General features: G+C 40.4%; 1 protein-coding gene across 2 annotated transcripts in view; it reads right to left on the bottom strand.

Moving 5' to 3' along the window:
* The window catches only part of SLC25A13 (solute carrier family 25 member 13), a 206,446-nt gene that overhangs the window by 159,712 nt on the left and 33,725 nt on the right, over positions 1 to 13,009 (bottom strand). For both annotated transcript variants that reach the window (XM_024249984.3, XM_024249983.3), the window contains exon 3: positions 1,671 to 1,813. In XM_024249984.3, the coding sequence (XP_024105752.1) occupies positions 1,671 to 1,813 (143 nt within the window). The remainder of the gene's footprint in view (positions 1 to 1,670; positions 1,814 to 13,009) is intronic.

The following is a 13,009-nucleotide window of genomic DNA, read 5'->3' as shown; positions in this document are numbered from 1 at the left end:
GGCATATATACACCATGGAATACTATGGAGCCATAAAAAATGATGAGCTCATGTCCTTTGTAGGGACATGGATGAAGCTGGAAACCATCATTCTCAACAAACTATCGCAAACCAAACACCGCATGTTCTCACTCATAGGTGGGAATTGAACAATGAGAACACATGGACACAGGAAGGGGAACATCACACACCGGGACCTGTTGTGGGGTGGGGGGAGGGGGGAGGGATAGCATTAGGAGATATACCTAATGTTAAACGACGAGTTGATGGGTGCAGCACACCAACATGGCATGGCACATGTATACATATGTAACTAACCTGCACATTGTGCACATGTACCCTAAAACTTAAAGTATAATAAAAAAATGGGGTGACATGTACATAAATAAGAAAAGGAAAATGCTAGTGAAAACTGAGAGTATTTGAAGTAAATAAAGACATTATACATGGGTTATATCTCAAACTGCTGCATGTGGGAAAATCAGACACATGAAGATTCCAATAAATAGAGAAAATTCAGAGCTAGAGAACTCCACCTCAGAGTGATAGGTAACTGCAATCTGTCAAAAAGGGTGCTGGCAAGCAGCAGGGACAGAAGCAATGTCTCCTACAGTTTACCTAGAGAAGGAAGAAGGCAAGGTCCTTTACAGTTTACCTAGAGAAGGTTAGTTCTTATACATTATACTTTGGCTATTAGCAGACATTGGTGTTTGATTAGCAAGAGTTCAGAGTCCAAAATTCTGTGTGTAATGGTAAAAGCCATTGCAATCTTATACAGCTTAAGGAAAACCCATTTTTAAAATGTAAGCAGAAAGCCAGATGAAGTGGCTTACACCTGTAATCCCAACTCTTTGGGAGGCCAAGGCAAGCGGATGGCTTGAGCCCAGGAGTTTGAGACCAGCCTGGGCAATACGGCAAAATCCCGTCTCTACAAAAAAATACAAAAATTAGCTGGGCATGGTGGCGCACAACTTTGGTACCAGCTACTCAGGAGGCTGAGGTGAGAGGATAGCTTGTACCAGGGAGACAGAAGTTGCACTGAGCCAAGATTATGCCACTGTACTCCAGCCTGGGCAACGGAGTGAGACCCTGCCTCAAAAGAAGGGGGGAAAAAAAGTTCCAACAAAATGGAAGCAGAGAAGACTGGTAGGGAAAAAAAGAATACAAAGGCATTCTGAAACGTGTCCTATTTAATTCTATACGGTACAGTTTCTTTCCTCTAGCTTTTGCAGAGTGCCTTTCTTGGGGCTTTGGAATCACCTGTGAATTTTTAAAGGCGATTTGATCAGAAAGAAAGATCATAGAAAAGTTACGTTCATAGAGCTATGTTGTACATTTACTCACAATTTTACAGCTGCCTTGAAAAATACCAAAGGCATATAAATACTCTCATGTATCTGCACATCACCACCTTGTTGACAATAATAGTTCTCTGAAACGATAAAGCATTCTTTAAAAGAGTCAAATATATACATATTGAATCCCCAACTTGAAACAATGATTGAAGGAAATACATTATTACTCAAATAATGTAATAATAATAGTAGTAAGTATAGAAAATGGTCCTAAGAGATGGGAAGGTATACATTTAATGACTTCCTGGTCATTAGAGCAAAAGAAAGCTGTTTCAAACAAAAATAATTAAATAAAATAATTAAAAATAAACATACCCATCTTTGGTCTGATCCACCACTCCACTTAAAAGTTCCACAGTCTTCGGATTAGGCTGGCTTTCTCCAAAAATGTTCAAGTATCGAGTGACAAAGTCATTGGGGGACATGAAAAATTCACCGTTTTTCTCAATGCTTGCATACTGTTTAAAAAAAAGAAAAACAATATTTTATATATTTGATTTTCAAAAGTATATAATCATGAGAGTGATATGTGAAAAAGCTGAAAATATCCAAATGATAAAATATCAGATATGATCATGTACGCTTCACAATGACCATTATCTCCCAATAGTTCAAAGAAAAAACAAGTCAAGTTTTATGTTTATAAACTTAACTGGGAGCAATGTTTTCCCATAGGGACACTTGGCAATATCTGATGGCAATTAAGATTGTCATAACATGTGAGGAAGGGTGCTACTGGCTCCAGCAGATAGAGGCCAGGGATGTTGCTAGACATCCAACAATGCACAGGATGACTCCCTGCAACAGACGGTTCTCCAGCCCAAAGTGTGAGCAGTGTCCAGGTTCAGAAACCCTGGTTTATAGAAATTTGGAAAGACAAACTATGTCTTGTTTTTTAGCAAAGGCACATAGCTTTTTTTAAAAAAAAAAAAAAAAAAAAAAGTGGAATTACAAAGTCATGGAGGCAAACAACCTAATTCCTTTGCCCCGTTCCTGCTTTAAGAGCATCAATGATACAAGAAAGGATGGCAAACAAGCTAAGCTGGACAGCAAACTACTAAGTGCGTGTCATCTTGGGCAGTCTTATGGAGGGAGGCAGTAAATGCTGCTCTAGTTACTGTCCTCTCCATTCTAAGGCATTACCATGCAGAAATGCTCAGTAAGAATTAGGTGGCAAACAACACTTCCTCACAGTGTTCTCCTAGGTCTGGCCTTTAATGTGATACACTCCAGCCTGGATAAGAGAGAGCCCACTAATTTCGGTTGCATGGAGCCCTAAGGGCAGAAATGCTGAGAAACAACATGGGATCATGTGGTGTCCTTATGAAGCAGGAGATGGCCTCTTGATCCTGGGGACAAAGCAGTGGTTTGGGGACTGGGGAGGCAAGGATAGTGCATCTACAAGAACAAGCCTAGCTGAGTGACAAGAACCACACTGGTAGCCATAGTGATGGAGGGTGCGCAGTGAAGTGCCAGGGCAGTGTCTCCCCTCTCTCTCTAATCTGAGTTAAACCTGATTAAAACTGTTTTTAAAAGTCACTTGTTATTTCTACATTTTAATTCCAATGCAGACTAAGGCTTTTGCTCAGATACTCAGTAGTAATAAGCTTTGGCATCCCATGGGTCTGGACTGTGCCTCTTACCACTTGAATGGCCTCAGGTAAGTAACTAAAGCTTTTGGTACCTCTGGTTCCTCATTCGCAAAATGAGTAGAACCACATTACAGCTTCATAAGACTGATGCTAGAAATATTTAAATGAGATAATCATGTCATATACTTAGCACAATGCCCTATACACAATAAGTACTTTATATTAAATAAATGTTCTATAGTATTGTCTTACAGTTAACATTTTTTTAGCACACTACAAGGGAAAGGCTCAAAGATGCCCCAGTGATCCTACTATTCTTCAGTTAGCATTTAATTTGGCTTTTTGGACATGTAAAGAATTATATTTTGATTTTCCTAATTGAGCCAAAACAAGATGAAAATATAAAGGAAATATGACTGCTAATTACAGCAATTCTATGACTTAGGAGTTATACCTAAGTTTGCCCCTGATAGTGAATAATTTATTTTACTATACAATTTAACTTTTCTCCTACCAGTAGACATTTCCAGTTTTTTGTATTTTTAAATAAAGCTAAGGTAGTAAGCTTTGTATATAACATTTGTCCAAATTCCTGGCAATTTTCAAAGGCTAGGCTCCCAGAAGAGAAATTGTTGAGTCAAAGGAGAGGAACTTTTGGGCTCTTCGTACTTATTATCACACTGCTCTCCGGAAAAGACTGTACCAATTTACACTCCCACCAACAGTGTGTGAACATGACCTTTACTCACTTTGGTTTATTATATTTGTTGCAAATATTTTTCCAGTTTGATATTTTTATATAATTGAGTCTATAGAATTTTTTTCTCTTTTGAAATTTCTTTCATTACTTTTCTAAGCTTAGACACTAGTTGTATTAGTCTGTTCTTACACTGCTAATAAAGACATACCTGCGACTGGGTAATTTATAAAGAAAAAGAGGTTTAATGTACTCACAGTTCCACATAACTGGGGAGGCCTCACAATCATGGTGGAAGGCGAATGAGGAGCAAAGTCACATCTTAACATGGCGGTAGGCAAGAGAGCTTGTGCAGGGGAACTCCCATTTATAAAACCATCAGATCTCATGAAACTTATTCACTACCACGAGAACAGTATGAGGGAAACCACCCCCATGACTCAATGATCTCCACCTGGCTCCACCCTTTAAATGTGGGGATTATTACAATTTAAGGTGAAATTTGGGTGGGGATACAGCCAAACTATATCACCAGTCTTTCTTCATTTCAAGACTAAATATCAGAGAGTTTATCTGAGTTTTTTTAAAGTAGATTTATTTTTTACCTTTAAGTTTTAGTACATTAGTACTTTATCTTTGTGTGTGATCTAAGGTAAGAATCCCCCAACTTTAATTTTTCCACTTAATCTCTTGGTTGTCCCACGAACACAAAGCAAATCATTCTCTCTTCCAGGTCTTTAGGATGCCATGTTTATCACATACTTAATTATCATATGGTCACCAGGGAAAGGTGTGACAAAATGGCTCCATCTGCAGTACTAGTTCTGATGAACCGGCAAAGGCTTCCTAGGGCCAACATGTATTCTGAGGCTGCCCTACACTCCATGGGAGAATGCTGGGACCGAATGACAGCTCTTGTCATCCATCACTGCAGTCAGAAATGTTTCAGGACCATCCTTTTCAATTGTCTCGTCTACTCTTGCAAGATTACATGCTATAACTAGAGGGAAAGTTCTGTTAGGACAGAATTTTTTTTCTCTCATTTTTACTGCTGTGTCCTCAAATTCCCAGACTAGTACCTGGTAGATAGTGAAACATGTTCAAATAAACATTTTTTTAAAAGAATGACAGGTTTAAGCAACACGTTGAATTATTTTACACTTGGAAATATTTTTGGCCATGATCACTCCTTGATTTTCCACAAATGACCTTCAGAATCATTATCAAGTTGCTGCTCCCTAAAAAAATTCCACTGAAATGCAAAATAAAACAATGCAAGGCGGGGCACACTGACTCATGCCTGTCATCCCAGCACTTTGGGAAGCCGAGGCGGGCAGATCGCTTGAGCCCAGGAGTTCAAGACCAGCCTGGGCAAGATGGCGGAACTCCATCTCTACAAAAAATAAAAAATTAACCAGGTAGGGTAACGTGCACCTGTAGTCCCAGCTACTTGGGAGACTGAGGCAGAAGAATCCCTTGAGCACAAAAGACTGAGGCTGCATGAGCCATGTTTGCATCACTATACTCCTGCCTGGGAAACAAAGTGAGACCCTGTCTCAAAACATAAAACAAAAAACCTACAATGCAATACCATGCCATACCCCCAAGATAACAAAAAACAATAATAAGTGATGGCAAAAATGTGGAGCAAACGTTACTCTTACACACTGATGGTATGAGAATAAAAGAGTAAACCATTTCAGAAAAATGCTGGGCAATATCTGCTAGAGCTGAACATACAACCACAAGCCCACCAATTTCAGTCAGAAGTATATCACCAACAGAAGTGTGCATATACACAAAAACTATGTGAAAATGCCCACAGCAGCATTATTTGTAGTATCCAAAAAACTAAAAATAACACAAATGTCAACCAATAGTAGGATACATCAATGGCCTGTGGTGAATTCACACAATGGAATACAATACAGCAATAAGAAAAAACTAACTCCAGCTGGGCACGGCATCTCACGTCTGTAATCCCAGCACTTTGGGAAGCCAAGGCAGGTGGATCACCTGAGGTCAGGCGCTTGAGACCAGCCTGGCCAACATGGTGAAACCCCGTCTCTACTAAAAATACAAAAATTACCCAGGCATGGTGGCACAGGCCTGTAATCCCAGCTACTCGGAAGGCTGAGGCAGGAGAATCGCTTGAACCCGGGAGGCAGAAGTTGCAGTGAGCTGAGACCGCCCCATTGCACTCCAGCCTGGGCAACAAGTGCGAAACTCCATCTCAAAAAAAAAAAAAAGAATAAACTAACTCCAACTATATAAGACAACCGACGAATCCTATAAATAAAGGTAAAAGAAAAGAAACATAAGAAAACCTAGCGTATAATTCCATTCACACAAAGTGAAATAAACAGGCAAAACTTACATACAGTTAGTTTTAACATACAGTGACCAGAATTCAGACAACTGGTTACCCTTGGTGGGTGCTGATCAGAAGGGGCATCAGAGGGCCTCTGGGATGCTCGTTACATGGGCCTACTCACTTTCTGAGTATTCATGGCTGTACATTTGTGATGTATGCATTCAATTTATATTTCAACAGTTTACATTTTAGAAGTCTTTGAGAGATATTATCTGCTTCATTTTTTTAGAAGTAATAAAGAAATCATTTCTTAAATATAAGAGCATGTTAATCTGGGCACAGAAATAGTTTTCTCCAGTTTTTAAAACAAGCTCATCACCATGGCTGGGCAGTCTGCTCTGTGATTTAAGTAAACATGTCAAAGGTTGCTCCTTAGGATTGATGGACAGAGGCCGACCACAATAAAAATATGTATGAGGGTAGTGATAAATGCAGCTCTGCTCTCCCTGCGGCAGTGAGCAGAGGGTCCCTATAGGGGGGAATGGACTATATCCTTATATCCACCACGTCTTTAAGATGTCATTAATCCTTCTTTGGGAATATTTTTCACTAGTGACCTGAAGCCTTCCTCCCTTGCAGTTTTCAGGAGTTTTATTATGATTAAACATACACCTGCAAAACGGGAAGAGTTTTAGGATTCCTCATGCAACCTTGTATAATACTTATTGTCATCACCAAGAAATACCACCATACCCATTGAAGATGACAGCAAAGGAAACCAGAAGGAACCTATCACCACAAATGCCCATACCCCGAGGGCAGGGGTCCTATCTGGCCTGCTCACCATCAGTCACAGTAAATTGATAAAGGTTTGTAAGCTGTGAATGAGCCAGGGTAGAACCATAATCATCCAGCTGCCCATTTTGTCATGAATCACTCATATCCTGGGACTGAAGGACAAATCCCCTACATTGTTTTCCAACCACTGAGAAGGTGCACACAAGAGGTCACTGCATCTGCCCATCCTTTACTTTGATTCCCTGTTATAGGGATGGAACACAATATAATTAAGGATTTGCATCTGGACTGGGTATTTTATATTAGGGAATTACCATTAACTTTATTAGGTGCACAATGGTATTATGACTGTGTAGGAGATTGTTTTTACTATTTGAAGCTCTATGCTAAATTATTTAGGGTGAATTATAGTGACAGCTAAGTTATGTTTACATTAACATAAATCAGAAAAAAATGTATAAACTAATATAATAAGTATTACTTTAAATCAGATGGTGGTTATGTGGGTGTTTACTATTCTATTTTCTGTATGTCTGAAAATTGTCACAATAAAGTTAAAAACATATTTAAGAAACATAAATGGCCAATAAACATATTGCTCTATTCATTTAAAAGTGAAAATTTTAAATAAGATACAATTTTTCAACTAACAGATTGGCATAAAGTCTTTTTTGTTGCTGCTGCAACAAAAACTCATAATAATCTGAGTTGATATAATGTAGGAAATGAACACTTCCATGTTCCTACCCAAAATATACATTGAAACAACCTTCATGAGAGGCAGTCTACCAAGAGGAATCACAAGCCTTAATAAGTTGTAAACCCATTCTAACCCAATGATGCCACTTCTAGGAATTTATCCTAAGAAAATAATGCTAGCTATATGCAAAAATGTAGGTACAACACTATCACTATAGTGCTGTTATGATAGTAAAGCACAGGAGACAACTAAATATTCAATAATAAATAGTGGTTCAATAAGTTAGGGCAAAACAGAAACAGCCATATGTAGGAATATTATGCAGCATTAAAAACATTATAGTAGGGTTCCTTTCAGCCAGAACCACTATCTTCCAGTAATTCGCCAAAATGGGATGAACACAAAGGGAAAGAGGAGAGGCACTCAATATATATTCTCTAGGCCTTTTAGAAAACAGGGAGTTGTTCCTTTGGCCACATATATGCAAATCTATAAGAAAGGTGATATTGTAGACATGAAGGGAATGAGTACTGTTCAAAAAGGAATGCTTTACAAGTGTTACCATGGCAAAAATAGAGGAGTCTACAATGCCACCCAGCATGCTGTTGGCACTGTTGTAAACAAACAAGTTAAGGGCAAGACTCTTGCCAAGAGAATCAATGTGTGTGCTGGGCACATTAAGCACTCTAAGAGCTGAGATAGCTTCCTGAAATGCATGAAGAAAAATGATCAGAAAACGAAGGTGTACCTGGTGTCAGCCTGCTCCACGCAGAGAAGCACACTTTGTGAGAACTCACGGGAAGGAGCCTGCGTTGCTGGAAACTATTTCCTATGACTTCATGGCACAATAGGTGTTAAAAAAAAAAAAGAAGACCTCCGGATTGTAAAAATGTGGTGTCCTCTCCCTCAAAGAAATACTTAAAGCAAATTTTAATAGCGTCCTAATTAATTGTATAATGCATTTACTAATCAAATTTAATGTATTGCTTACCAAAAGATGTGAGGTAACTTATTGCACAAGAAATTACTCAACTGGTTAGAAGATGGCCAGATATTATTTATGACATATTTGTACTGGTTTAAAAGTAGTTCCTCTAAATCATCATGGAAGAAACAAAATAATTTACAAAAATAAAAAAAATGTAGATGCACACTGAATTATAGGAAAAAGTATTTGTAACATAGCAGGTAAGGGAAAAAACTAGATATAAAACAGTATTTTTTTATCCTAGGGAAAAAAAAAATTATATACATACAGAGAGACACATAGACTGAGAGATAAATAAATATATAAATATCTGCATCTATCTTCCTACACAAAGATCACAAGTTACTTTTGTTTATGTATCTGCCTTTTAAATTTTCAATGCATATAAAATTGATGTGATAAAAAGTTTCCAAAAAAAGAATTAACTGTTTTTCAAAATTTGCCTACAGACATTTTAAAACTGGATACCATGCTTTTGTTGACAAAACAATTATAAAAATCCAAGTGTAATTCACTATGTTACTCTGTAATGTCTTCTGTTTCTCATTCAGCCCTTTTCCCCAATTTTCCCATCTTTTGCTACAGAGATTTAGTTACTTGAGACTATACACTTCTAAATAGTTGACATGGTTTGGCTGTGTCCCCGCCCAAATCTCACCTTGAATTGTAATAATCCCCACGTGTCCAGGGCGGGGCCAGGTGGAGATAACTGAATCATGGGTGTGGTCTCCCCATAAGTTTCACAAGATCCAATGGTTTTTATAAATGGGAGTTCCCCTGCACAAGCTCTCTTGCCTGTCACCATATAAGACGAGAATTTGTTTCTCATTCGCCTTCCACCATGATTGTGAGGCCTCTCTAGCCATGTAGAACTGTGAGTCAATTAAACCTCTTTGCCTGATAAATTACCCAGTCTCAGGTATGCCTTTATTAGCAGCATGAGAACAGACTAATACAATAGTACGCATCATCTCTTTTGCTCTCCAAAGCTACTAGCTCCCTCTCACTTTCTCTATTACTAATACAATAGTAGGCATCGTCTCTTTTCCTCCCCAAAGCTACTGGCTCCCTCTCACTTTCTCTATTACTAATACAATAGTACACATCATCTCTTTTCCTCCCTGGAGCTACTGGCTCCCTCTCACTTTCTCTATTACTAATACAATAGTACACATCATCTCTTTTTCCTCCCTGGGGCTACTGGCTCCCTCTCCCTTTCTCTATTCTTATTACTGGCACCTCTCTGCACTCAGGCTGTATTTCCTCTCTGCTCTCTCTCATCCATTATAAAAAATCAGCCATCTTAATCAAATATTCTTTCAAAGTGACTCTATCTTGCCATTCTCCATTCCTGCTGCCACAACCCTAAGGCTGCCTAACTTGTGGCCTTGCTGCACCAATCAAATCTCACACCCACCTCCTCGTCAAAAAACCTCGAATGCTTCCTACTGTTTAGTGGAATTCCAAACCCCCAATTACCTTTCCAATCTTGTTACCCACACCCTGTGATACTCAGCATACTTTGAGACATAGAGTTGTATTTAAATAAACACTTAAAGGATGACAATACTCCTTTAACCTGGAGAGGTTGTTTTCTCCCCGACTCATCTCAGGCCTTCCCTCAAACGTGTTCCTTGTCACCTCTCCCACTTATCCCTGAGACTCCGCAAGTTCTCTCTCCTAAGGGCCTTCCCTGACCAATCCCCACAATGGGGGCTGCTCCCTCCTTCCACCTCCTACAGCATTTGCTTTAACCACAACGCAGGCCCTTGGAGTATGCCGACTTTAATATTCTTTGTTGCCTCCTGCATGCCTATCTATCTGGTCTCTTATATAAAATCTGAGCTGCTTTAAGATGTGGTCATTGTTATACATCTTTTGCACCTCCCACTCACCACAGAGTTTCATGGTGTTTTATTTAAATGGTAGGCACTCAATACACATCTGTTTAAACTAACAGGAAGCAACACCAAAAGCACTAGGCAAACAGAAAAATGCATGTTGTTAGGCTAGAAACAAAACTGACTTCCTAGACTTTAACTTCTACATCTAGATGAAACATTACCTGCCACTTGCCACAAGAACATCCTCCATAAGAAAACATCTGTTGTTGGCTAGGCACAGTGGCTCATGCCTGTAATCCCAGCACTTTGGGAGGCCAAGGCAGGAGGATCATGAGGTCAGAAGATCGAGACCATCCTGGCTAACACGGTGAAACCCCGTCTCTACTAAAAATGCAAAAAATTACCCGGGCATGGTGGCAGGCGCCTGCAGGTCCCTTGGGAGGCTGAGGCAGGAGAATGGCATGAACCTGGGGAGGCAGAGCTTGCAGTGAGCCGAGATCACACCACTGCATTCCAGTCTGGGTGACAGAGTAAGACTCCATCTCAAAAAAAAAAAAAAAAATCTGTCGCATGCCTTAGCCCTGCATGTTTTATAACAAGTCCTGTCCTGACTACCACCACCCAGGACCCTGTGCCCCGAGCCAGCCCAAGTGTTTAGCCATTCCCTCCACACCTGTGGCACTCTGACAGCTCTTTACTTTGTATGTGTTGTTTTCTTTGCCTAAAAAGGTCTTTCATTGCCAACAAACCCTTCTCTACCTACTCATCTTCGAGCGCAATTCAAACATTACCACCTCTCCATAACTTAATGACTCTCCATAGAAAGATATAATTAGACCACACCATCTTCTGCTAATTAATCCTGTACACTACTTATCAATCATATCATGGCTTTTGGGGTTTTTCACACTTACACACAGTTCTCACTCTGATATTTATGGACAGGAGCCATGATGTATGCATTGATATATACCCAGTCCATGACACTGTATCTAGGTACCTTCAAAAAAAACAGTGGAACTGATTCTAAATTCTCAAACAAATGAAAAGGGCAGAATCGGGCTCATTTTAATCCCCTAGGAGCCCTCTTTCCTTATCTGGCTCAGTTCCACTGGCTGTCGCTGATCTACAGAGCTGCCAACTTTCCTGCTACCATCACACCTGGTGTGAAGGCTGCAATGAAGCTCCCTTTCACCTCCCAAGCTACAGAAGAATCCTCTCTTTACATAGGTTAGCAGAGAGAAGGTTGGGATATTTCACACGGAATTTTTACTAGGAAGAAAGTCAAATCAGGAAAAAGTCACAGAAAATCAGCAAAGCAGACAGGTTTACAGAATGCTTACTGCTGATCCATAATTAACTAAGAAGCTCGGCCTGGCACGGTCCCCGCATTGCTGTGTTTCCCGTTCTTCCCCTCACCACAATACCATCTGTGATAAATGGTAAACCTGACATCCTTAGCATGCTAAGCCAAGGCAGATTTGGGTTGGTACCACACTATCCAGGCCTGGTGAGATCACCAGAACTTTTGCCAGATCCACAATCCTTTCCACAAACTGCTGACTGCTGTTTTCTTCAGGTATGGTCCCCCCGACGTCATCTCTTAGGATTCCAAGTCAAACAAACTGTTACTCAAAAGGCACATAGTCCCAGCCACCCCAAGGGAAGAGAGTACTTCCCCACCTATACCAAAGATTCCACCCTCAGCCTTCAAGTGCACTTAAACAGAAACACTACAGGTGTCTCTCCAGAATTCTGCATAAATTCTCACCCTCTCTAGGCCTACCTGATCAATTAGACTCTCCTCCAGTATAGTCCTGCTGGCTGCTGAAAGTGGATGTAGCAGCTGACAAAGATACATTGTTCCAAACTAAGGTCTCAGCCTAGCTTCTCCAGGGACCATATGGCCTCCTCGAAAGGTGGACACAGCCTTTAAGTGGAGTCTTATCAATGGATCACACCAACCAGTGAGATTCTAAGATGCACCATCTATTGAGACACTCTCTACGGTGTTCCCACTTCCTGTCAGAAGGATGCCCACCACTCTTGCTTGTTTAGAAAACAGAAGTAACAGATAGGTCCTCAGTTCAAAGAATGATGACTACTTTACCAGCTTCAGCTAATGAGCTACTTTCCATTTTGATAGGATCTTTGGCAGCCCACTTAGTTACTTTTCTGAAGTTATCTTTCAGATTTCTGTCACTGGAGTTTTACAATATCAACAGACCTTAAACACACATACGAAGACCTTCTCTGGTTCTCTCATACACACCTCATTCCAACCATGGTGGTCCCAACATGCACAACCATAGAGATCAGCTTAGGTAAGGAACAAATGCTTTTCTGTTTCTGGACTTTCATCCTCCAGAATCCTTTTCCAACTTAGAAACTGTATACTGTATTGTGGCCAGACACGGTGGCTCATGCCTGTAACCCCAGCACTTTAGGAGGCCAAGGCAGGCAGATCACTTGAGGTCAGGAGTTCAAGACCAGTCTGGCCGGCATGGGGAAACCCGTCTCTACTAAAAATACAAAAATCGGTGGGTGGTTCCAAGATGGCTGAATAGGAACAGCTCCAGTCTACAGCTCCCAGCGTGAGCGACGCAGAAGACAGGTGCTTTCTGCATTTCCAACTGAGGTGTCGGGGTCATCTCACTGGGGCTCATTGGACAGTGTGGGCAGGACAGTGGGTGCAGCCCACCAAGTGTGAGCCGAAGCAGG

The sequence above is a fragment of the Pongo abelii genome, chromosome 6, assembly GCF_028885655.2.
Source record: "Pongo abelii isolate AG06213 chromosome 6, NHGRI_mPonAbe1-v2.0_pri, whole genome shotgun sequence".
NCBI lineage: Eukaryota > Metazoa > Chordata > Mammalia > Primates > Hominidae > Pongo > Pongo abelii.
This window is presented reverse-complemented; position numbering and strand designations above follow the sequence as displayed.